This window comes from Corythoichthys intestinalis, chromosome 16 (assembly GCF_030265065.1).
Source record: "Corythoichthys intestinalis isolate RoL2023-P3 chromosome 16, ASM3026506v1, whole genome shotgun sequence".
Lineage (NCBI taxonomy): Eukaryota > Metazoa > Chordata > Actinopteri > Syngnathiformes > Syngnathidae > Corythoichthys > Corythoichthys intestinalis.
In genome coordinates, this window is record NC_080410.1 from 26,990,725 (window position 1) to 27,016,430 (window position 25,706).

Sequence of the window (25,706 nt, forward strand, 5' to 3'; positions counted from 1 at the left end):
TTGACAGCCCTAATATAAAACGATCGCTTCCACACACATCCAAGTGGTCCATTTCATTCAGGAGCATAAAACACCGTGTGAAGTATGGAATAAACATGCTTTTTGGTGTCATACGCACTTAAATGCATATTTAATTAAAAGACTTACAACAAGATGTCTCATACTGGTTTTTAGGACACATGTTCTGGATTTGTCCAAAGTTAACACAAAAACCAGTGGGGCAAATAAGTATTTAGTCAACAGCTAATTGTGCAAGTTCTCCCACTTGAAAATATTAGAGAGGCCTGTAATTGTCAACATGGGTAAACCTGAACCATGAGAGACAGAACGTGGAGAAAAAAAACCCAGAAAATCACATTGTTTGATTTTAAAAGAATTTACTTGCAAATCATGGTGGAAAATAAGTATTTGGTCAATACCAAAAGTTCATCTCAATACTCTGTTATGAACCCTTTGTTGGCAATAACGGAGGCCAAACATTTTCTGTAACTCTTCACAAGCTTTTGACACACTGTTGCTGGTATTTTGGCCCATTCTTCCATGCAGATCTCCTCTAGAGTAAGAGTGTGACAATATCTCGATACAGCGATATATCGCGATATGTTGCAACCCGATGGGTTATCGATATGCTCCCGCCAAGAATCGATACTTTTATTTAACATATTGGCCATACAATGGAGTATGGATGCTGTAAACTGCTCAATGTTTGTTGAGCAATTCCTTGGCGGTCCACTAGGGGCGCTCGGGAGTGGCGGTGAGGGTAAAGTGCGCACAAGTTGTCTAGAGAAGAAGCTCCAAGTGGGTTGAAAAAATAAAAAAGCTCCGTGAGAACGGTGGAGGAAAAAATGAGAAAAATATTGCTACAAATCACACATGGGGACACACTTTAGATTTTACACCAACAAGAAAGGAAGTAAGGTGAACAAGGACTTTGCTGTATGCAAGAATTGTCTAAGAAAAATAAGTTTCACTGGGAGCTGGTGACGTAGTGGACACTGGAGTTTGTGAGTTTCGCTTTCATCACTTGAGGTAAGAAAGTTTTGCAATGTAATTGACTTTTTAATTTACATGTATTATTTTGATGACATTTGGTGTTGAATGATATAAAATAAACCAGGACCCTAAACTGGATGAAAATGAATATCGAACAAGCCCACATGAATTTACCGATTTATTTGAGAACCAATTTCCATCTAGTTTACTACACAAACTGTTATTACTGTCATTTTGATACAATAAGCTATACAAATGGTTTGAATAGGTTCCAATATATAAAGTGATGTGCATGATAATTAATGCAGCCTACATATTAAAAATAGGTCATTATTGATGTAGCCTACATATTAAAAATAGGTAATTATTGAATTTTTAATTTCTATACATTCAATTCATATTTTTTTTAATTCAATACTTCCAACACAAAAAAAAATCAGGATTTCAACTCAAACACTATGAAGTAGCTAATATTTTTTGTTTTATTTTGTTGTTTTTAAGGTGAGGAAGACTGTGACTGATCAAGTCTGACATCTTAAATGCTGAAGCAGATAGCGGAAGTGCTCAAACCAAGCAACAAAATTCATATACGAAGAAAAGACCCACCAATTTTATCATTGCCCCACTCCAAGCTCAACTGCTGACACCTACGGCACTTTTTTTTAATTTATTTTTTTAAAGATTTAAAACTTTAAAGAAATTAAGGGTGCCATTCATCATGATCTCTCCAAGCGATATCAGTGGTCGTGGTTGGTTTCCTCTATATGTGCAGGGGCACAATTTGCAGTAGATTTATATTTTACAGCAATGTTGCACAGAAAAGGTGTCACTGTTTAATAAATGACTTAAACAGTATTTTTTCTACTTTCAAATATCTTTTTTTTTTCCCGTTTCAACAGTTGTATCGTAGAATGTCATGTATCCAATTACTGACCAATATATCGATAATCGCTGTATCGTGATATAATCGTTATCGTGAGCCTTGTATCGCGAATCGTATCGTATCGTGAGGTGCCCTGAGGTTCCCACTCCTACTCTAGAGCAGTGATGTTTTGGGGGTGTCGCTGGGCAACACGGACTTTCAACTCCCTCCACAGATTTTCTCTGGGGTTAAGATCTGGAGACTGGCGAGGCCACTCCAGGACCTTGAAATGCTTCTTACGAAGCCACTCCTTTGTTGCCCTGGCTGTGTGTTTGGGATCATTGTCATGCTGAAAGACCCAGCCACGTCTCATCTTCAATGCCCTTGCTGATGGAAGGAGATTTTCACTCAAAATCTCTCGATACATGGCCCCATTCATTCTTTCCTTTACAAAGATCAGTCGTCCTGGTCCCTTTGCAGAAAAAACAGCCCCAAAGCATAATGTTTCCACCCCCATGCTTCACAGTGGTTATGGTGTTCTTCGGATGCAATTCAGTATTTTTTCTCCTCCAAACACCAGAACCTGTGTTTCTACCAAAAAAGTTCAATTATGGTTTCATCTTCTGGATCATCCAAATGCTCTCTGGCGAACCGCAGACGGGCCTGCATGTGTACTTTCTTCAGCGGGGGGACACTTCTGGCAGTGCAGGATTTGAGTCCATGGCGGCGCATTGTGTTACTGATAGTAGCCTTTGTTACTGTGGTCCCAGCTCTCTGTAGGTCATTCACTAGGTCCCCCCGTGTGGTTCTGGGATTTTTGCTCACCGTTCTTATTATCATTTTAAAGCCACAGGGTGAGATCTTGCATGGAGTCCCAGGTCGAGGGAGATTATCAGTGGTCTTGTATGTCTTCCATTTTCTAATAATTACTCCCACAGTTGATTTCTTTACACCAAGCGTTTTACCTCTTGCAAATTCAGTCTTCCCAGCCTGGTGCAGGTCTACAATTTTGTCTTTGGTGTCCTTCGACAGCTCTTTGATCTTGGTTAAGTGGAGTTTGGAGTGGGACTGACTAAAGTTGTGGAGAGGTGTCTTTTATACCGATAATGAGTTAAAACAAGTGCCATTAATACAGGTAAAGAGTGGAGCCTCGTTAGAACTTGTCGGACCTCATTAGAAGTTAGACCTCTTTGACAGCCAGAAATCTTGCTTATTTGTAGGTGACCAAATACTTATTTTCCACTCTAATATGGAAATAAACTCTTTAAAAATCAAACAATGTGATTTTCTGTTTTTTTCTCTCCACATTCTGTCTCTCATGGTTGAGGTTTACCCATGTTGACAATTACAGGCCTCTCTAATATTTTGAAGTAGGAGAACTTGCACTATTGGTAGTTCACTAAATACTTATTTGCCCCACTGTACTTAAACACTAACAGTTAGCTTAGCATTGACTAGCAATACATCTTTGGTAGCAAGTAGGAGAAATGTAAACGTGCCTAATGTATAACCTACCTTTAATTGTTACTCAAACACTGTATACTTAACTCGGGAAAGATGTTGGGTACGGAAGCTTGGAGGCTTGAAAGAACTTGTTAAAATAGTTTAACTCCGTGTGTCATTTTATTGTAAGTTAGCTTGGTAGGCGTACATGTGGTCTCTTCGCCTCTATTGTTTCATGGGAGCATTCAAAACCTTGTTCAGGAACAGACATACTGTTTTTATCCATTGTAAATATTTGCCGACATCTACTGGACGAAGTGAGAGATTGCAGGAAGAACAAAAAGTGGTTACAAACTAAAATATCCACTAAGAGGCAACAGAGTCAAAATACCGGTCCAAAATGGCGGGCGAAGAAAACGAAAGCCCATACGTCACTTCATGTTTTCGTGCAGCGACTTCCCGTAAAAATACAACAAAACGGCTATGCTAGCCATGCTGTGACAAGTCCGATTCACGCGTTTAGATTATTCAGTTCGGCTTTGGATCCAACGAAAGCTTCGTCTCGATCCTGGTATTTGTGACCGATAATCGCCATGTTGTGACGGGACGGACGGGCATTTTGTTTGGACTCGTGTGAGTTTAAAAATCGGCGTTTGGATAATGGCTGCTGTCACAAGTCAAAGTATCTTCATTGTTGGTCTCTTTATGCAGCGATTTCGCTTTATTCTTAACACTCACTCACAATTTAAATGAAACCATTATTGACAATAGTGTCAATCTCTCAATGGTTAATCCTCAGCGCGGACGATGGTAGTTGTTTGTAAAGTTTGTTGACATGACTTCACTGTCAATTCCCATTGTTGTTCAGTCAGGCATTAAAGTTCAGCCCTTGTTTTGATTACTTCAACGGGAAATGAGCTAAATGGATACGTGTGATGTGTGTAGATCTATGGTGTCCCTCATGGAAGCGTCCACCAAGCCGGGCTGCAACCAGGTAGCTGATGTGGTGTTCGTCATTGAGGGCACTGCCAACCTGGGCCCCTACTTTGAATCCCTCAGGAAGAATTACATACTTCCAGCTATTGAGTAATGGCATCAAGAAAGACATTTACTAGATGGTCATGTTTAGACGCATTTTATTCATGCAATGAATGTGTTACTTCAGGTATTTCAATGGAGGACCACCAGCGGAAACAGACTTTGGAGGTGACGTAAGTGTTTTCACATCTATTTTTCTTGACTACTGATATATTTCAAATTGTCCTCTTAATCCCACCTTTGCTTAGAGTTACTTTAATTTTATTACTTACAAAATTAGCAGAACCACATGCTGCTTCATCAAAGATCTCTGCTGACATATTCCCACATGTTCACGATGCTGGGTGTTTATATCCTTTTTTCCCGCCCTCCTTTTACACCATCCACCAGTACGGGGGGACTCAGTACGGCCTGGTGGTGTTTAACACTGTGGACTGCGCCCCCGAGTCATACGTCCAGTGTCATGCTCCAACCAGCTCTGCTTTCGAATTTGTGTCCTGGATCGACAGCATTCAGTGAGTCCTACTCTCAAGCTTGCTCGTGTTTTATATTTAACGACGGGGATCTAAAGTGTTGGTCCACTTTCATGCACAGATTCATGGGAGGAGGTGCAGAGAGTTGCAGCCTGATCGCTGAGGGCCTCTCTGTGGCTTTGCAACTTTTTGATGACTTCAAGAAGATGCGGGAACAAATGTAAGTGGGATTGTGTACTACAGTCCAACAAAGGTGGACATACTAAATTGAAGACTCTTTTCAGACATGGCCTCTTGTCACAGTTTTAGTATTCGATCCCCAGTATTTATAAGGATCTGAGCTGACCGTGAGTAGCAAACATACGAATAGTAGGCTTCCATCATATACCCCTTTCCCACTGGCCAAAAAACCCGTGTCAACCCACTAACAATCGGCTTTTGGTGGCAGTGGGAAAGGTGCAGTGACCTGCCTCGACCCGTGTCAATCAACCCGCCAAGGGACCCGCGTTAAAATCACCTCGGCTCTGATCGTCATGCAGTGTGAAAGCAAAACCCCGGGTCAACAGTCAACACCCTAATCTAGGTGGTGACGTAGGCTCTTACGTGATGCGTCATAACAACGTGCCAGTCGCCTCCCATTTAACACGCCCCACAACCGTAGTTACGTCGATGCTCACAACAAAGCTAGTAGAAGAAGAAGAATTCACGTCGCCTACGTTGCCTCAGCACAAGCAGAGTGTTGATCCTTTGCTGCATTTCGACCATTTTGAGGGCAGTAAAAAGCATGCAAACAGAGAACACAAATGGAAAGGAGGCTTCCATTTTGCTCTGCATTGTTTACTTCCTTGAACTGAATGAATTCGGTCGCGTTTGTCGACGCGCATCTTAGCGTGGTGACGTCACGTAACCTTATGCACAGCTGAGGAGGGGTGGGGGGTTAGACGGGTGAAAAAAAAAAAAAAAGACACGGCTTTTTTTGTCAATGGGAAATGTTCCAAATGCCAATTGCTAGTGGGTTGCATGGGCTTGGAAAAAACGCACGTTGACCCACTAGTTTCAGTGGGAAAGGGGTAATGGTTAGAATAAGGAAAAAATACTCCCCTTCCCCCACCAGAGGTTCTTTAATAAGCAGAGATAAGAAGTTGTTATGAAGCGTTTACCACAAAAAAAGCATCTTGGCTAACCCCAAGCGTCTTTGCTAACCCCCCAACCCGCAAATAAATATTGTCCAAAATCCATGTGAAGCCTTGTTGCCCCAACCGTGAATATGCAAGGATCCAATGTAAATTAAACATTTTGAGTTATTTCTTAAAAAAAATAAAAACAAAAAACAATGAACCAAAAAAGTACAGTTGTACTTCAACATACGAAGTTACTTCATTCCAGGATCTTGTTTGTAAGTTGAAATGGTCGCATGTTGAGCAGGATTTTCTCCTAGGAATACATTATTACATTATTATTATTGTTCCATTAATTTGTTCCACAGCCTGAAAACCTACACGCAATCCTTAATAAATACTGCTGGTACTATTGCATGTAGCAATTACACAGAGCAAAACAAATAAATTATGAATAAAAATCATCATAATAATTTAAAAATAGTAATAATAATACCTGTAATAATGGAAAAAATCAGGTTCTGATGTGGTAGATGTATTTTTACGTGGTGTACCTGAATGCACCGTGTGGCTGACGTGTCAGAGTGAGGGAGGACTTTTTACTTTCACTTCACTTGTTAAGCTGAGGCGGACAGTAGGCGCATTGTGTTGCACAACATCTGAAATAAATGATTAAAAACCTGACGAAGCTGGCGACTTCTTTGCCGATGTTACTGTAATAATAATTGTCACCTTAACTTATAAAGACTGGCGAACGGAGGAGGACCGCCGAGATCATAGACCGTCTACGGCCATATTTTTGAGTCAGTTCACGGATGCGCACCCCACGCTCATATTTTTTATCGTTTCAATGGTAAGCTTCACCTTTTTATTTTTCACCACCTGCACTAATATTGTTGGAACCCATGTTGATTTTTCTCACAAGAAAAGCTGCCGTGAGTCCGTTATTGGTGTGCCATCTTAGGCACCCCACGATTCGATTCGATTCGATTACGATTCAGGGTGCTGCGATTTGATTACTGAACGATGATCAATGTATTGACAATGATCACAATTATCTCGATTATCGATGCATCATACATTATTAATTAATAAAGTGGCCAAAAAAATGTATGTCCATTATTTGTTTAAAATATCCTAATGATTCAACAGGTACGATGGAAACATACCCATACAACATAAAGCTGCCCTTAAACTGCCTTTTTTTTTTTTTTTTTTTTTAACAAGAAATTGCAAAAACATAAACCATTTTAAAGGCAGTACTTATTTCTCGACATGCCTGTACAACACACAGCTGACCTTGAGATGCTCTTTTTGTCAAGAAAGTGCAAAAACATTAGTTGTTTCAAAGGCAGCACTTATTTCTCTCAACAATACAATAAAATTTACACTGGTGGAACGAATTCCACATTATCTAGAAACAAAGTGTCTATCTATAAGACTTCTTTTAACCAATATACTTTGTTTCCACAGATTTCTATACTATTTCGCATGTCTGTAGTGTTTCCGCTGTACTTAATGCTGGTTTTAAACGTTCTTCATCTGGAATAACTTTTGTACACTACCAAACAACGCACAACTTGACATGGAAATACATGTTAGTGATGTCGCTAATTAGCATAGCGCTCGGCGCTAACTAGTAACATCTCAAAAACAAGAACAATAAAGGCTAAACAGTACAAGAGCAGTGTTTCCCCTAGGATTTTTTGAAGCTGTGGTGGTGGGCTGCATCGGAGTCGGACAGCCTCACCATGTCGTGCCACAGCGAATTTTTTTTTCTTCATTTTTTTCCCCCAAGAAGAACCATAACAAAGATATATTTGAAATATTTCATTAGCCAGGCTAATGTTGTACCTCTCAGCTACAGTACATGTATGTAAAATGCGTAGCTGATTACAGCTACGTTACCCGATGTACTAATGCGACTTTTTTTCTCGTGGCAATAGTACGACTTACATCTCGTAGTGACTCAGGGTTGGCAACCCAAACTGTTGAAAGAGCCATATTTGACCCCCCAAAAAACACAAAAAAAACTGATACAGTATGTCTGGAGCCACAAAAAATTAAAAGCCTTTTACAAGCCTTATAATTATCGATACTAGCTATATTAGCCTACTATAGAAATACGTAATTAGCCTTCATGATTAAATGTTTGTTTTCCCTGCAGTGGATCCTATAGAGAATGACTCACCACGTGACTACTCTGTTGTACTATGCCACCACAAGTTTAACTTCATTACAATATTAATGAATTGAAAGAATGTTTGTGTCATGTTTGTCCTCCTAGAAATCCTATTAAAACAAAAAAATATATTTCCCTCCCCCATCTTTTTCCATTTAAAAAAAAAAAAAAAAAGCTCCGAAGCATCGCTAAAGAGCCGCATGCGGCCCGAGAGCCGCGGGTTGCAGACCACCGTCGTAGTCCTCCTTTTTCCTTTTATTTGACCCTCATAAGTACTACATTACCACAACAATAACAGTCCTTCTGTCAACTGACCCATTTAGAGCACTGGGGGAATTCTAATAGCCGTGTAAAGAGTTTTACTTGATTCGGTGAGAAGGTGAATAGTTTTTTCCCCGTTGTTCGTAAACTAAATTTCCACACAAAGGCACGTCGAGGTACCATTAACTTAGCAAGGAGAGGTATGAGAGTCATTTTTCGAGTGTCCCAGAGCTCGCGAAATTTGGGTGGGGGGGGCGCATTTATCAAAGTTTCGTCAGCCGTAATTGTCTGAAGTTGGCGCGCCGGTGTTGTGCCGAAAAATAGCCACTCCACGTGAAATGTCCCCCCTGACGGGAGCGCCCACACGTCACTCGTACAAACAGCCTTTTCTTACCAATCGATGGACACAGAAACGACGTTCTTGTACCGTGAATATGTATCATTTTACTCTGCTTGAACTGATAAATCGTTTACTGTGACCAACGCTCTGAAAATAGAGCAAGGCTTTATTTTGGGCCCCGCCTCTCCGCAGTCTCTCAGCGCAAGTTAGTCAAAGTTTGCTTTCCGTCCAAGACGGCCGTCCACCGCTCACTTTCGCCGAAAAGTCCGATCCAAATTATTGTAATGCCCCGGATATGGGCAAGAAGGAGAGAAGTCTGTATTTGCTTACCCACTTTATTGTGGTAACAATAATAAAGAAAAACAATAACAAAATAACAGCGGGCTGCTACAACATGCGACCGCTATCTCTCGCTATCTCGCTCGTTCTCCCATTCTTCCTACTCGTTCCCCTTGCGTCTCTTAAGGGGGGGCCTGCATAGTTACGAACATTACTACAATACACAATGAATAGGTGTCCGCTGAACTCCTCCCACTCGGCTGCCGCTAGTTTGAAGCGGCCTTAAAAAAATTTTTTTTATTTAAATAAATAAATAAAATACATCTCATTTGCCAGGCGTGGCGGCTTTCATTTTAGTGTGGCGGTGCGCCACAATCTGTTGAATATAGGGGAATCCCTGCAAGAGGGTTCATGTACTCAACCTCTTATAGACGCACACAGGACTTAGCAACACACTAGGGACATTTTCCAGTTATTTCCTCCTGTCTCATACACACATTTATTTTCAAGTCTTTTGGAAAGGAGTAAATATCTCGCTCAGTAACTAGCTGAATCTATCGTAACGTTGTGCGTGCGTGCGTGCGTCCGTTAAAGGTGTCCGGGCGGCAGACATGTCTTGAATTTCGTTCCGCTACTAGCGGCTGTCATTAAGTTATTAGGGAAAATCATCGTTTTTGAACATTTATGAATCGTAATCGAATCATCACGTGCCGAATCGCGATGCATCTAGTAATCGATTTTTTGGCACACCCTTAGCTTCCGTCTTGAGGGAATACAAAGAAACTGCGGCGCTGTCATAAATCGTCGTATTTCGAGCATGTCGTCGGATTTAGAAACAAATGGCGAGTCAAATTTTACATCGGATGTCGAAAAGATTGTGTGTCGAAGCGATCGTATGTCAAGGTACCACTATAATAGTAATGATTTTTTTAAAAAAATCTATGTAAAAGGAATCAAAAACCATATAATTATAACTAATATAGTAAATTATGTAAAATCCTGAAAATATTGGCTATTATTGATGTTTTTCTCCATTATTACACATCAGAAAAATGAAATTGGTTTTCTCTTTTCATGCAACAAGATTATTTTCTTCTCTAGTAAATGCAAGTAACATTAAGAAGAAAAGCGTGAAATAATCCAGTCCTCTCCACAGTGACTGTTAAAGTTGTGTTGAACCAAAACAGCGGGGCATTGGTGTTAAAACAAAACAAAAAAAATAAGCACCAATACAGATGTCAGTAACATAGACAGTTCAATCCAAAATGAGTCTGGCTGCTTCCAAGCAAAATTGGAAGCTTATTATTATTGAATGCATGGCTTCTTCTTGATATTTTTTGTGGCTTCATTGCCATCAACAAGCCATCTGCCCGAATTGTGATAAATCAAAGACCAACACCATATTGTCGATTTCCTTACCTTGGTTCTGCTTTTGTCCTGCCATCCCCAGAGGTCAGACACACAAAGTGTGCGTTCTGCTGTGTAACTCTCCGCCATACTTGCTTCCCGCCGTGGAGAGTGTCAGCTACACGGGGTTCACCGCCGACAACTTGGTCAAAATCATCAGAGATGTGAGTTAGCCAAAGACTTGTGAAGTTTCTACGTTGCAAGGTTTTCTTGTGCGTGTATTTTATTTTGTTTTTTTCAGAGAGGGATCCACTTCTCGGTGGTGGCCCCGAGAAAGCTGCCGGCGTTGAGAGCTCTGTTTGAACGGGCCTCTCCAGTGGGGGGCGTTGTGGAGCCTCATCCGGACTACAGCCAAGACATGGTGCTGGTTAGGGGCATTTCACTACCTGGTAGGTTACATAGGCTAAGATTTTATTTTATTTTTGCACAGTTGATGACTAGTATATTTGCCACGTGTGGCAGTGTCATCATCCGTAGGTCCCGGACCCCTTAAGCCCGTCCTGCCGCCTCAGCCGATGACCGTCAATCAGCCTCTGGTGGCAAGCTCACGGGCCCCTCCTAACATGAACACGGCACATCCTTATCAGGTAGGCGGCCAGCGGCGGTCGTCTTAATTGCCGCCGTTTTGCATTTGGCTGCTGTTCAAGCAGCGCTGTCGGTGTTGCCGTGGGTGAATTGTTTGACACCTTTTTAATCCGCTCGCCGACAGAATCCGCCCACCATGATTGCTGCTCAGGTGGCTGCAAAGATTGTGGAGGCAGCCAAAGGCCAAAATAACCGATGTGAGTTGCCAGCTGACTATGCGCGCCTGTGCGTGCATGTATGCCAATTTTCCAACTGTTTGTTGTTGTTGTTGTTGTGCCCTTCTTGTCTCCTTGCAATCATGAGGATGTCCTTACCTAGAGTTACACACCAGAGCTGTTCATGCACAGGACTGGGAGGATGATTATAAACTCATTGGCTGCCATTGACAGGGCTATAGACCCCAATCACCAACGTCACACAATCACGTGATCGCTGTATTGTGCCGCCATATTGTCTGTCATTGTGTGTCCGTATTGTCATTGATTGTAGTTTCTAAAGGTGGATTCACTTGCAAATTATGGAAGCCCCGGTCCTTTCAGACGCTGTAAACTCATTGGATGAGTTGCATAAAAGCCGTTATTTGGAAAAGCTTCGATCCATATTTGATGCCCAAACCGATGTTTCCTCCCGTCCGGTCCCGTCCCGTGCGTCAGAGCTCGTCCTGAGACCACAAAATTTCCAATCATACTCCAGTTTATGTCACGATGAGGAGTCGGGTACCCAAAATCGGCACCGGCCCGAATATAAACCGACATTTGGTCAGCTGAGCATCACCGTTGTCACGATTGAAAAATGAAACTTGATCGACAACGGGCCGGTGTGTGCCGAAAAATAGCTGCCCCGCGTGAAATGTCCTCCCTGACGGGAGCGCTTAACGCTTTAGGCAAGGCAAGGCAAATTTATTTATATAGCACAATTCAACACAAGGCAATTCAAAGTGCTTTACATCACATGAAGATCATAAAAATCACATTTAAATCAACACAACGTAGAAACGAAGACAAAAGATCGCATTTAATCACAGAATAAAAATAAATAAATAAAATAAAAATAAAACAAAAACTACTACTAATAATAATAATTGAAATCAGCAATGGAGATAAAAACAAGAGGAATAGAAAGCAGGTAGATTGAAATATATAGACAGTTATAGATATGCAGTGCTAAACAAAAGCGTTTTTAGCCCTGCTTTAAAAGAGCTAACAGTTTGAGCATACTTCAGACGTTCGGGTAACTTGTTCCAGAGGTGAGGAGCATAATAACTAAATGTTGCCTCACCCTGCTTGGTTCTTGTTCTTGGAACATGCAGAAGACCGGTTCCAGACGACCTTAGGGGTCTAGATGTCTCATAGGACTCTAACAAGTCAAGCATGTATTTTGGTCCAAGGCCATTAAGTGTTTTGTAGACGAGCAGTAGTATTTTATAGTCTATCCTTTGACTTACTGGAAGCCAGTGTAGCAATTTCAAAACTGGTGTAATGTGGTCCAGCTTCCTTGTATTTGTGAGGACTCTGGCTGCAGCATTCTGTACCAGCTGCAACTTCCTGACTGATTTTTTATCAAGACCTGTAAATATACCGTTGCAATAGTCCAATCTGCTGAAAATGAATGCATGCATAAGTTTTTCCATGTCTTGTTGAGTCAGAAGCCCCTTAATTCTGGTTATATTTTTTAGGTGGTAATAAGCGGATTTAGTGACGGACTTTAAATGGCTATCAAATTTTAGGTCTGAGTCAATAATTACGCCAAGGTTTCTGACTTGATTTGTAGCTGTAAGTGACATTGTGCTAAGTTGGCTGCTTATCTTTGACCTTTCCTTTTTTGGCCCAAAAATGATCACCTCTGTCTTCTGCGCATTTAACTGGAGAAAATTCTGGCACATCCATTCATTGATTTGATGAATGCATTTGCTCAGGGTGACTAAGGGACTATAATCATGTGGGGACACAGAAATGTACAGTTGTGTGTCATCTGCATAGGCGTGATAGGAGACGTCATACTGTTCCATTATCTGAGCTAACGGAAGCATATAGATGTTAAATAAGAGTGGTCCAAGAATTGACCCTTGAGGGACTCCACACGTGAATTTGGTTAGTTCTGACTGATGGTTTCCGATTGACACAAAGAAATCCCTATCATGTAAATAGGATGTGAACCACTGAAGAATAGTGTCAGTAAGCCCTACCCACTGTTCCAATCTGCTGAGTAGTATGTTGTGATCAACCGTGTCAAATGCGGCGCTGAGATCCAATAGTAGCAGAACAGATTATTTGCCTGCATCGGTATTCCGACGAATATCATTTAGGACTTTGATAAGCACAGTCTCGGTGCTGTGTTGTGGTCGAAATCCAGACTGAAATGAGTTAAAAAGATTGTTTTGCATCATATAATTCTGGATCTGTTCGAACACAACCCTTTCGATAATTTTCCCCAGGAATGTCAGATTTGATATTGGCCTGTAATTACTAATGGTTGAGGCATCCAGATTAGGTTTTTTTTTAGGAGAGGTTTTATTACTGCAGTTTTTAAAGTCTGAGGAAACTCTCCTGTTTGGAGAGAAGTATTTATAATCTGAAGTATGTCTGGGGCTATGCAATGAAAAACAGTTTTGAAAAAGTTTGAAGGAAGGATGTCAAGGCAGCATGTTGTGGGCTTTAATTTCGACACAATTTCTGTTAAAGTGGCATAGTCCAAGAGGCTAAACTGTCTAAGATTGACGTGGGGGACATTTTGGGAGGCATTTAGTGTAACATTTGTTAATCTGGAGTTGCACACAGTCTGTCTAATCTTTAGTACTTTGTGTGTAAAGAATGCTGCGAAATTATTACAGGACACCTCAGATGCCAATTCCTGAGGTATTGATGCTTGTGGGTTTGTCAGTTTGTCAACAACAGAAAATAGTGTGCGGGTATTGTTAGTGTTTCTACTAATGATCTCTGAAAAATATGACTGTCTAGCATTTTTCAGTTCCTGGTTGTATTTGCGAAGACTGTCTTTGTAGATATCATAAAAAACTAGGAGTTTGTTTTTTCGCCATCTGCGTTCTGCTCGTCTACAAACTTGCTTTTGTTTTATAGCTAGTATGGCATTTCTCCAGGGTGACCTCTTCTTTTTTGACAAAGATTTTGTCTTAATCGGGGCAATAGTGTCAATTACAGTCATCACACTGGAACTGAAACTATTTACAAGTTCTTCCACTGGAGCTATTGTAGGGGTTAATGGTGAGGCATAGGCCTGTGTGAATAACGCACAAGTGTTATCACTTATGTAACGCTTCCTAATCACCTCTGTTTCCCTTTTCAGAGGATGGACAGGGGTGGTCATTTTAAACATAATGCAGTAGTGATCAGACAGAGCAACATCATTCACTGTGACCTCAGAGATGTTAAGACCTTTGGATATTATTAAATCCAGTATGTGCCCTCTGTTATGTGTTGGAACTGTGACATGCTGAGATAAACCAAATGTATCCAAAATATTTAAAAGCTCTATAGCACATCCTTCTTCAGGATTATCAACATGAATGTTAAAGTCACCCACTAGAACAACACAATCAAAGTCCATGCAGACAGAAGACAGCATTTTGGTAAACTCATCAAAAAACATTGTGTTATACTTTGGTGGTCTGTAAAGTGTTACCAAGGCAGCTCTGCAAGGGCTTTTTAGCTTAATGACAATATATTCAAAGGAATCAAACTGACCACATGAAATATTTGTGCATTGGAAACTGTCCCTGATCAGACTGGCAACCCCACCTCCTTTCTTATGGGTTCTTGGCGCACTAAAGAAATTGAAGTTTTTGGGGGTTGCCTCAATCAGAACTGTCGAGCTCTTATCTTTATCTAACCAAGTTTCTGTTAGGAACATCATGTCAAGGTTATGTTTGCTGATAAAATCATTAATTAAGAAAGATTTGCCAGCTAAAGATCTTATATTTAGCAGAGCCAATTGGAGATGCCAGACTGGATTCACTGGTGAGTTTTGGGAATGACATACTATGCTTAACAGGTTGGCAGAGTTGATTGAACGTTTTTTATTTCTCACCAATCTAGCCCTTTTTGTGTTGTTTATCACCACTGGGATTGTTGAGCATACAGACTGTACTCCATAGGGCCCCGGCTTTTGCTGGGACAGAACAGTCTTTGTAATGTTGTCACAGCCTGGACCCGGTGCATATCATATTGGTGTCGCAAACATGGCTTTCTCCATAGAAGGATAATACCGTGTAGTTCCAGAGTTGTAGTGCTTTGGCTTTGCCCCGAGAGAATTCCAGGAGAGGCTGGTTGGTTTGTTGCCATCTTCCCCTGGCACCTGTCGGGTGTGACAGGTACAGGGTGGAAGCGAAGACATGAACTTGAGGAGATCAAGAGACTGGTTAACCTTGCTATTTAGATCCATGGAGTCCAGACCAGGTTGACTCATTATTCCATCCAAACTAAGTCGTCGGCGGGGTGGCTTCCGGGACTGTGGGGATTTAGGCCTTGATGAGGCCTTAGCCTGACTGAGTCGGCGGAGTGGTGGCGTCTTGGAGTGTGAGGATTTGGTGCTGGATGGGGCCTTATCCTGGAGTCGGCGGCGTAGTGGCGTCTTGGAGTGTGAGGATTTGGGGCTGGATGGGGCCTTATCCTGGAGTCGGCGGCGTGTTGGCGTCTTGGAGTGTGAGGATTTGGGGCTGGATGGGACTTTAGCTTGGAGTCGGCGGCGTGTTGGCGTCTTGGAGTGTGAGGATTTGAGGCTGGATGGGGCCTCGTCAGCAGAGGATTGCACGGTCAGATGGTTCTCCTCCTGTTGAGCTGATGGAGCCGCTTCTTGGGTCTCATCTGAGGGAGGTCGATCACCTGCTACCAGGGTCTCCTCCCGTCGAGGCAGTGGAGCCTCAGCAGAGGGTTGGTCACAGCCTGGCAGGGCTGGCTTAGTCACTTCTCCTTCAGCGATTGTAGGCTCCATTTTTGGAGGAGACGATCCTGCGTGCTCACCAGCCTCAATGTTTATCAGATGTTTTGGGACAGCTTGCCTCCTTTCCTCGAGATAAGCAGACTGTCTGTGCCTCAAGAGATAAAACATGCTGCTGCTTAGTAACCGCACTCCTGACTTATTTAGGTGAAGGCCATCGTTTTTAAAGAGATGCCTGCGCCCTGAAAATATGTTGAAATTGTCAATGAAATACATCGATTGTCCAGCGCATGTAGCTTTGAGCCATTTGTTGAGCATCATCACTCTGCTGAAACTTTCATCCCCCAGCCTGGGCACGGGTATGGGTCCACTGAAAAACACCTCAGTATTTAAAGTACTGACTTTGTTTATTGACCTGAAAACATCAAAACATTTTCATGGACGCCTTACAGTAATGGATTTGCGACTGTAAGATCAGTTTTAAATAATTAAATTACACAAAATATTAGTACTGTGTTTTAGTAACAAATCGTGGACTGAGCCACTTAACCATCTTTGAACACAAATATATTAGTCTACAGGTTTTCACGACCATATCCCAATGACAATCACAGAGGTATGACATTTATTAGTTCAAGCAGAGTAAAATAATACATATTCAGGGTACAAGAAAGGGTTCGTTTACCATGCGGTGATTCCTTAGACAAGCAGAAAAACACGCAGTAATAGGAGGAATGTACGTAGCGATAATATGTAAACACGATGAACTGACGGACAATATGGCGGCACCAGTCAGGGGGGCGGAGTTGTGACGCCACGTGATTGGGGTCTATATGTACAGTCCATTTTGATTCGGAGAGCCAGGCGGTGAATAATCGCTGCAAGCCCTCTCAGTCAAAATCCATTGGACATCTTGCCTTGTCAATGGCTCTGAAATGTTTGCATTCACAGCCAGTCCACCTAATTATCTGAATGGCGTACCACATGCAGGCTATTTTTAGACCGTGACGTCGCATCGTAAAGCGGAAGTAAAGCCGAAGTGGGATATTATAGACCCGCCCTCGCATAGACCCAACGTAAAAAGTGCTACTTTTCTCCGGTAATCTTTCAAAAACAAACATGCCGACTACGCATTGCTTTTTTGGAACTTGTAGAAACGACTCTAGACATTACGACACATAAAGGATGTTTTCTTCATACGTTTCCGGAAACCAAAAACTCGAGAGGAAAAAATGTGAAGACCGAATCAACTTGTGCGGACTTTAACACCAGCTCGGCGATTCCATTCACGTTTCATATGCAGTAAACATTATGTTGGGTTGGCATTGTCTTTCAGAGGACAAAGAGGTAAGCCATTTTTATATTTTTAACTTTTTTTTTTTAGCGTAACGTTGTGCCTTACTGCTTCTGTCTGACAATGAATGACCTGAAAAGAATTACAATGGTATCTGACTGCCACTGTTACCGTTTCTGTTATATATATATAAAAAAACAACTATAGTAAGGGGGAAGTGTAAATAAATTATAGGATTAAGATGTGTTATCAATGAAAAAATTAAAAGTGTTCGTTGGCTGTCACTGAGTAGCATTTGCGATCGCTACACAAAGCTAACTAAATTACCCCCAAGAACGGTAAGAGACGTAGGACAACCAGAGGATATATAGACCCTACTCACCAACGTCACAAAATGACGTGTCGTTGTATCTGGCCGCCATATTGTCCGTCATTGTTTAGCCCTATTCTCAATGGTTTCAATTATTCATGCAATTTATAGAGCAATTCATGGAAGCCCCGGTGTTATCTGACACTGTAAACTCATTGGATGCGTTGCATAAAAGGCGTTATGTGGAAAAGCTTCAGTTTATCCATTCACCAGATCCATATTTGATGCCTAAATAGATGTTTTTCGACCCGCTGTCTTCGCTGTCTCTGCCTGACATCTGCTACCCTAATATCTACAACTATCTTGTCCACACAAAATCAGCCTATTCTCACGAAAGTTTGAAAAACTTTAAGAGCAGCACTCTAAGCAACATTACCCCGTGTGACCCTTTACTTCCAATTTTCTAAAATGACGACAATCAATAGAAAAAAAAAGTTGGCGGAGACGCATCAAGGATAGGTGCATATTGGACTATTTCTTCAATAAAATACACAACTGTGTCTGCCTCATTTGCAAAGAGACAGTCACGGAAGATACGCAACAAGAAATTAAAACAACTTGAAGCTAATTTAATTTCACAGCAGCAGTATTTCGCAAGAGCCCGAGGGTCGAAAGAGAACGCCACGAAGGCAAGATTGTTGAAATTATGAATTAAAAAAAAAATAAATAAAGCAAATGTGACACACAGAAGGGCTTGCTAAAATTTCTTTAAATGTATTGTTCTACATAAATCAGCCCAGGTAGCCCCCCTACATTTCTACCACACCAAATCTGGCCCCCTTTGCAAAAAGTTTGGACACCCCTGTTTAACCGATGATCCGTAGACGAGGCCAGCTTCTTTCACTTGTTACCAGCTAAATATTATTCAAAAAATAAAGATGGTGGAAGAAATAAGCATCTTGAATTTGAAACGGTATGTTGTCGGCGATTAGCCTAGCAATGATCTTAATTGTGGTTGTCAGCCCAAAACCCTCTAAATATATATTAAATGCATCTTACCAGATATAAAATGACTACTACATAATCTGGGGTAATCGTTTGGAGCCCAGTTTTCTCGTCGAATTGCAGCAGTCCATCTCGCTCTCCTCTCCGGGTCTCTTGGAATACAGTAGAACTTCAAGTCTCTCCGTCTATCTTCTCTGTTATTCTCTGTTAAATCCTTGCCGGCATGGAGGGTCTTAAGGATAGGGGATACCCAGGACTTGAACTGCATCTATTCATCTTTGTTGCTTCATTTCTAATTGTGTACCATATTGCCTCTGTAAAGCCCTTTGAGACTTCTGTTGTGATTGAGGGCTATACAAATAAAATTGAATTGAATTGAATTGTTATTGCAACCGACCGCCACACACGTCTTCACCATTTTGATTATTAATGTTAACGAGCAGAAAAACACGCCATAATAGGAGGAATTTACGTAGCGGTAATGCGTCAACACGACGAGTTGACGGACAATATGGTGCGGGGGCGTGGTTGTGACGTCATGTGAGTAGGGTCTATCGCCGTCAGCGGCAGGCAATGTTAAAATTGCAGTGGTGGAGAAGACATAATTTGTGACTGGGGTTTTAAGAGAAGCCAGTTGAAAGTGACAATGGGTTGAGTACACAGAGCCCTGAGGGATTGGATTGACGTGAGGGAGTGCGAGACTCCGTAGACGCATGACGCAATCAACTGGCTAGACAAGGAAGTAACTTTGCTCAAGAACTTCAACTAATTTTTCCCTCAAATTTTTCACGATCGTGATTCACCTTTTTTCTCCGACTCCGCCACACATCAAGGAAACGCCATGACAACATCTAGCCAACGCAGTGATCTCCCGGCGAAGCGTAAAAAGGCAGATTCTATTGATTCGGCTACATCAACTGGCGACTTGTTGTTAGCAAGCCCCCCCGAATACACAAAGTCAATTAGCGAGGGAATTGGATCAATCGATAAGAAAATATCGATTGCAATAGAAATCCTTCAAGCCGAGATTAAAGATTTAAAAGAAAGCCTCGTGTTTACACAGCAGGAGGTAGAAAATCTCAAATCGCAAAACGATATCCTTAAAGGCGCCTTCGAGTCGACGGCAGGATTATTAGAAACCATCAAAAAAGAGAACAAGATAATGAAAGAATCTATTTTGGACCTTCAATCAAGGAGCATGAGGGACAATTTAATTTTCTCTGGCATCGAAGAAAACATAGTAGACAAACCAGAAGCCCTCGTTAAATCATTTATGGCAACATCTCTCAAGCTGCGCAAGGAAATGGTGGATTCGAAAAAGTTTACGAGGGTACACCGTTTTGGGAAGCCAAGAGGAAGAGGTCCGTGTCCAATAATATAATAATAATAATCTAGTAATGCTGAATGTAGCTGCCTTGATTTAAGTAAGACATATGTATAGATTAGGGATGCACTTCCAGTATGCATATAATGCTGAATTAAATTGTTTTGGTTTGAGTAAGGCACATATGTAGATTAGGGCTGCATGATAATTATTTTGTCTGTACCTTCGAAACACTTCCAGTTCGTATATAATGCTGAATTAAGTTGTTTTTTGTTTGAGCAAGGCACATGTGTAGATTAGGATTGCATGATAATCACTTTGTCTGTACTTCCTAAACACTTCCAATATGTACATAAGTCAATTTGATTTCAACAATGCACACGCACAGATCAGGGTTGCTGTTTTCAAACACACACTAAGTACACGCTTTAAAATTGTAATGTGTAGTTTTGATGCTACCCATGTATATAATCCTTCTAACAACGTCTTAATGTCATGTGAATTATGCCAAGCGGTTTACAAAAAATTGCATTCAGTTCTGTTAGAATTTGATTTATTACGTACTCGTATGGCTTCTAATGAATGTGAATGGTTGATGACATTCAGGACCGAATATTATAACACACATCCTGAGATCATTACTTTCCTTAAGATACTTATAAATATCCGCATATGACATATATAAATTTTGTTTCATTTAATGTGAATGGCTTCCGATCGCAGGCAAAGAGAACTAAAATTATGGAATACATCACCAAATTAAAGGCAGACCTCTTCTTTATGCAAGAATCACATGTAGCCAAATCCGAAGAGAAATATCTTAAACACTCAAATTTTAACTTGATGTATTCAGCCAGCTATAACGGCAGACAAAGAGGAGTATCAATATTAATAAATAAAAGAATCTCATTCACATTAAATAATGCAATTGCAGACCCGGAAGGTAGATTCATAATAGTACAAGCTACCATAAGTAATATGATAAGTTATTCGTTCTATTTATTGAACCATTAGCAATTGCAATAAGACAAAACGCTAATATCAAAGGGATCTGTTCGCAAACATCAGAACACAAAATTAACTTATACACATATACTATTATATCTAGAAAAACCAGAATCCTTCCTACATGAGATTTTTGAACTAATAAAGACATTTTCACTAACCCTAACCCTTATCAGCAAACTCATGGAATCCTGCAGATTAAAATCTAAATCACAATATTCCAATAGGGAATATATAGTATCTTGGAATCAACATTTCACCAAAACTTACAGAATTAACTAAACTAAATCATACACCCCTCTTAGCAAAAATATGTGAAGATTTGACACACTGGAATAATCTACCCATCTCACTTTTGGGCCGGATAGCAACAGTCAAAATGAAAGTATTACCACAAATAAACTATTTGTTCTCAATGATCCCCTTTAAACCCACTCAAAAATGGTTTCAAGACCTAGACTCAGCCGTCACAAAATTCTACTTTAAGAACAAGAAAAACAGAATTAGCCTTGCCAAATTGCAAAGAAATAAATCAGAGGGGGGTCTAGAGGCCCCTAATTTCCAACACTATTATATAGCAAATCAAATACAATATCTTATTAGGTGGTTATATCTTAACACTGAACAACAGTCATGGCTAGAATTAGAGCAAACAGACTGCAACCAAATACAATTGGCAAACCTCCCCTTTATTAGTTCTAGTATTAACCACTATGGCTGCTTCAAAAACCCAATGATAACATGTACCTTGAAAGCCTGGTGGAGAGGTATGGAAATTACGCAATCACAACAAGCCCCGTGTAAATTTTCACCAATCTGGCACAACCCAGACTTTGGAGTTAATAAAATTCCTATTTATTTCAGCACATCGGATGATACGGGAATAAACCAGTTACAGCATTTGTTTAAAGAGAACACATTCATGTCATATGACAAAATACTACAAGATTTCCAGATCAAAGGGGTCAATTTCCTTCAATACAATAAAATCAGGGCAGCCATCAGAAGCAAATACCCATCAGTAACGGGTAAGTTAGACCCACCACCTTTCGTAAATAAAATAATAAATATACATCCTCAACAACAACAAAAAAACTTTCAAAAGTATATAAAGCCCTCTCATGTAACAACTCTACTTGCCTACCAATCGAAAAATGGAATAACGAAGTTTCGATAACATTAGATAATAACTATTGGTCCATCATCTGTAAAAATACATTTACATTCATACATACATTTACCGGGCTGGCTGGGTGGGGGTCGTGGCCCTGGGTTGGCACCTGCGCGGCTTCTCTGCCCGTCTGCGTGGCTGTTGCGCGCCCGGCGGGGCTTGCGTGCTGCTGGATGTAGTAGGGCGTGCTCGGGCTGGGGGTTCTGATGCCAGGATTGGCGATGGGGCGGCGTAGGGTTGGTCGCCAACGGGCTTACATTCATAAGAGATTCACACGATTACTGGGTTCTAGATCACAGAACTGACTTGTGTACACTCTACCCCTTTCAATCACTTAGCTTATAGACACCCCCACCCCCGTCCCCCTCTTTCACTGGCCAATAGGCCCCCACATGGTGTAAACCGGAAATACATCTCACTGACTATGGCACCAGCATATTAGTAATTAGTCTAGATCAGGGGTCAGCAACCCTGGTCCTCGAGTGCCACTATCCAGCTTGTTTTCCATGTCTCCCTCCTTTGACACACCTGAATCAAATGATCAGCTCATCAGCAAGCTCTGCAGGAGCCTGATAACGATATGATTAGTTGATTCAGGTGTGTTAAAGGAGGGAGACATGGAAAACAAGCTGGATAGTGGCACTCGAGGACCGGGGTTGCTGACCCCTGGTCTAGATGTTCAATGTATTTCTTGTTGTTGTTTGTGTATGTGTTTCTTTTCTTTCTTCTGTTGTGTTTCTTTTCTTCTGTCCCCCCATAATCCCTTCCTGTTCGCCGCTTTGTCATAATAAAAAGGTATTTTGAATGATCACAATGGGAGTATGTCAGACTCTCAATGTGAAACATTAAAACTGTTCAGACTATCCGGGAACTTAGACTTCCATTCTCTGTGTCAAACAGCTGAACAGGACAGGTATGTAAAAAAAAAATTTTTTTTAATTTAAAAAAGAAGAAGAAAGTGACAATGTCAAAGAGTGTGACAAAATCTTTGAAGGAAAAAAAATAATAATAATAATTTTTTTGTTATTGTTGCAGAATAGAAATGACAATTTAAGAACTGTCCAAAATGCTTCTGTTTCTGTCCACTAGAGCCCTTTTCACACACACATCCAGGGAAATTCCCGTGTAATGTGACAGGGGATTTACTTACGTCATTGCTTTCACGCATGTAGAGATGTCCCGAGAATGACGCGGGTTGGACACTTTCATGCACTTGTCCCGTGTTGCCCACTGGCGCTCTGTGCGGGGAGGGCTGCTGGCGCGATTTTATAACCCGGACCTTACATAATTTTTGGTCGGCATCTGCTGTCACAATGTTGGCCAAATGGTGTTTTGTTCCGGAGGGAGTGTTCCAGACGTCGTAACTGCAGCCAGTTCAAGCTCATCAAGACTGTATTTAAGCCCAGGCGATCCCAGAGAAGGGCGACCCGTCAAATGTCCACGTAATCTCCGTGTCAGTCGACCTGAGAAATTGTTTTCACCTACAACTGCTGCACGGTTAAATCCAGCGATATTCCCGGTGCTTCAGAGTGTGTGAAAAGGGCTTATGTTGTACTTACGTGGCTGGTATATAAAGCACGTGTAATATATCAGTAAATCGGGTGAGCATATCATAAACAAGTGCTAAAGAAAATCAGCTTTTGAAGTACTATTTTGGGTGTGTGCGTAGGATAGACTGGCGAGTGTAGTACATACAATATGCTAAGGCAAAGCTCAAATACACATTACATCTACCAAATCAAATTCGGATATTGATTGGTGACTTGTCATCCCCTCTCCTCCAGACTCTGGTTTGGTGAACACAGGACCGGCATTCGCCGGCCAGTCGGGCATGCCGTCGCTGTCGGGAGTGAAGATCAACCAGCCCAGCATCTCCACCGTCACAACAGCCACTGGACCCATGATGCCACAGCAGCAAGGCGCTCCCAACCCACAACAGCCAACGGGGTTGCCGCCGCCGGGCCAGCCGCCACCCAATCAGCAGCCTCAGCCCGCTCCCCAGCAGCAGCCGCCGCCCAACCAGCCTGTGCCACCCACCGCGCAGCCCAATATGGTACCGCCTTTCCGCAGTTGTGCGAAGTTTGCGTACACAGTGATTAGACTGTATATGTGACGGTGAAATGTTTTCAAGCCGGGAGTACAGCCATCGCAAGTGAACCCTAATCCCCTGGGACAGCAACAGGGCATGGCCAATAAGATTGTGGCGTGGAGCGGCGTGCTGGAGTGGCAGGAGGTAGTTCCTCTCTTGTTTTACACTTACATTTTACACTTCAGCTAATTCATCAACTCTAATTGTGAAGTGAAATAAAGTGCCGGACAAAGATACAACTGGAATCATGAAAAACAAAGCAATATTTCCCTCAGGAAATAGTCCATATCCAATTATTCAATATTTCCCTCAGGAAATAGTCCATATCCAATTATTTCTACCAGGCACCTGAAAATATGAACAAAAAAAGTATATACCGTAATTTCCCGAATATAACGCGCACTTTTTTCCCCCCAAAATCAACTTGTAAAATCATGGTGCGCATTATACACGGGTACAGGGATGGAGACAGAAATATATACTGTAATTTCCCGAATATAACGCGCACTTTTTTCCCCCAAAATCAACTTGTAAAATCATGTTGCGCATTATAAACGGGTACATGGATGGAGACAGAATTATATATATATTAAATATATATATATATATAAAATGATTTTTTGTTATTGACACGGTCATGTTGTGTTGAAGAAACTTATGCGGCCATCTGTTGCCGACCATTACGGTACGTGACGTCACCATTTTGTTTCGGTAATACTTCACTCTGATCAGCCGAATGATTTCATCTGTGTTAAATTCTGCTTTTTTCACTCTTCATAAAGCACAGAATTTAGTTTCTTGAACTCATTTGAGTCAAGGTTTATTGCAGCTCCGCAACTCGGACCATAACAAACTTAACAACACAGACTTCCTGTGTCCATCAACTATATCTGTCCCTCGGGAAACTCAAACCCAAATAACAATAGTTCCTATTGTTACTGTCGTGTCAACAGCGATGATCTCTCTGGGATTTTCGACTTACGTTCTCACTTTCATTTTACCGTATCAATCCATGGAGGAAACATTTATTCATCATGATGAAACGAGCAAGTTATACAGCAGCCTTTAAACCTTTAAAAGAAAAGTCACATCTGTTTTTTTTTTCTCCTGGATTCTGGTAAGTTCAAGAAGTTATCAGATCATATTATTACCGTACATATGGTCAGTTTACGGTAATGTTTTGCACTACCAATGTGCTATGCTTTTGCTGTGTTTCACCAGTCAGTAAAATGACATTTCTGTATCTGTACACGAACTCTGTTTTCTTGTATTGTTCTATTTAGTGGTGCTAAAATTAGGGTGTGCGTTATACACGGGTACAATAATTTTCCCTAGATTTTACAAGTAAATTTGAGGTGCGCGTTATACATGGGTGCGCCTTATATTCGGGAAATTACAGTATATATTATGTATACATATATATATATATATATATATAAAAAGACCGATTTTTTTTTTTTATTGACACGGCCATGTTGTGTTGAAGAAAACGTATGCCGCGATCCGTTGTCGACCATTACAGGACATGACGTCACCATTTTGTTTCGGTAATACTTCACTCTGATTGGTCGAATGATTTCATCTGTGTTAAATTCTGCTTTTTTTCACTCTTCATAAAGCACAGAATTTAGTTT

At 41.2% G+C, this 25,706-nt stretch overlaps 1 protein-coding gene across 4 annotated transcripts in view; it reads left to right on the forward strand.

Moving 5' to 3' along the window:
- The first annotated feature begins 565 nt into the window (after positions 1–565).
- Positions 566–25,706, forward strand: part of med25 (mediator complex subunit 25) — a 44,254-nt gene continuing 19,113 nt past the window's right edge. For 3 of the 4 annotated variants that reach the window (XM_057817478.1, XM_057817479.1, XM_057817476.1), the window contains exons 1-11: positions 3,736–3,931; positions 4,244–4,384; positions 4,464–4,509; positions 4,727–4,851; positions 4,931–5,029; positions 10,440–10,560; positions 10,638–10,785; positions 10,859–10,983; positions 11,106–11,178; positions 23,768–24,036; positions 24,115–24,216. In XM_057817478.1, the coding sequence (XP_057673461.1) occupies positions 4,248–4,384; positions 4,464–4,509; positions 4,727–4,851; positions 4,931–5,029; positions 10,440–10,560; positions 10,638–10,785; positions 10,859–10,983; positions 11,106–11,178; positions 23,768–24,036; positions 24,115–24,216 (1,245 nt within the window). In that variant the 5' untranslated portion in view covers positions 3,736–3,931; positions 4,244–4,247. Of the gene's footprint in view, positions 1,030–3,735; positions 3,932–4,243; positions 4,385–4,463; positions 4,510–4,726; positions 4,852–4,930; positions 5,030–10,439; positions 10,561–10,637; positions 10,786–10,858; positions 10,984–11,105; positions 11,179–23,767; positions 24,037–24,114; positions 24,217–25,706 lie in introns of those variants that run through there. The other variant, XM_057817477.1, reaches the window with a different exon arrangement.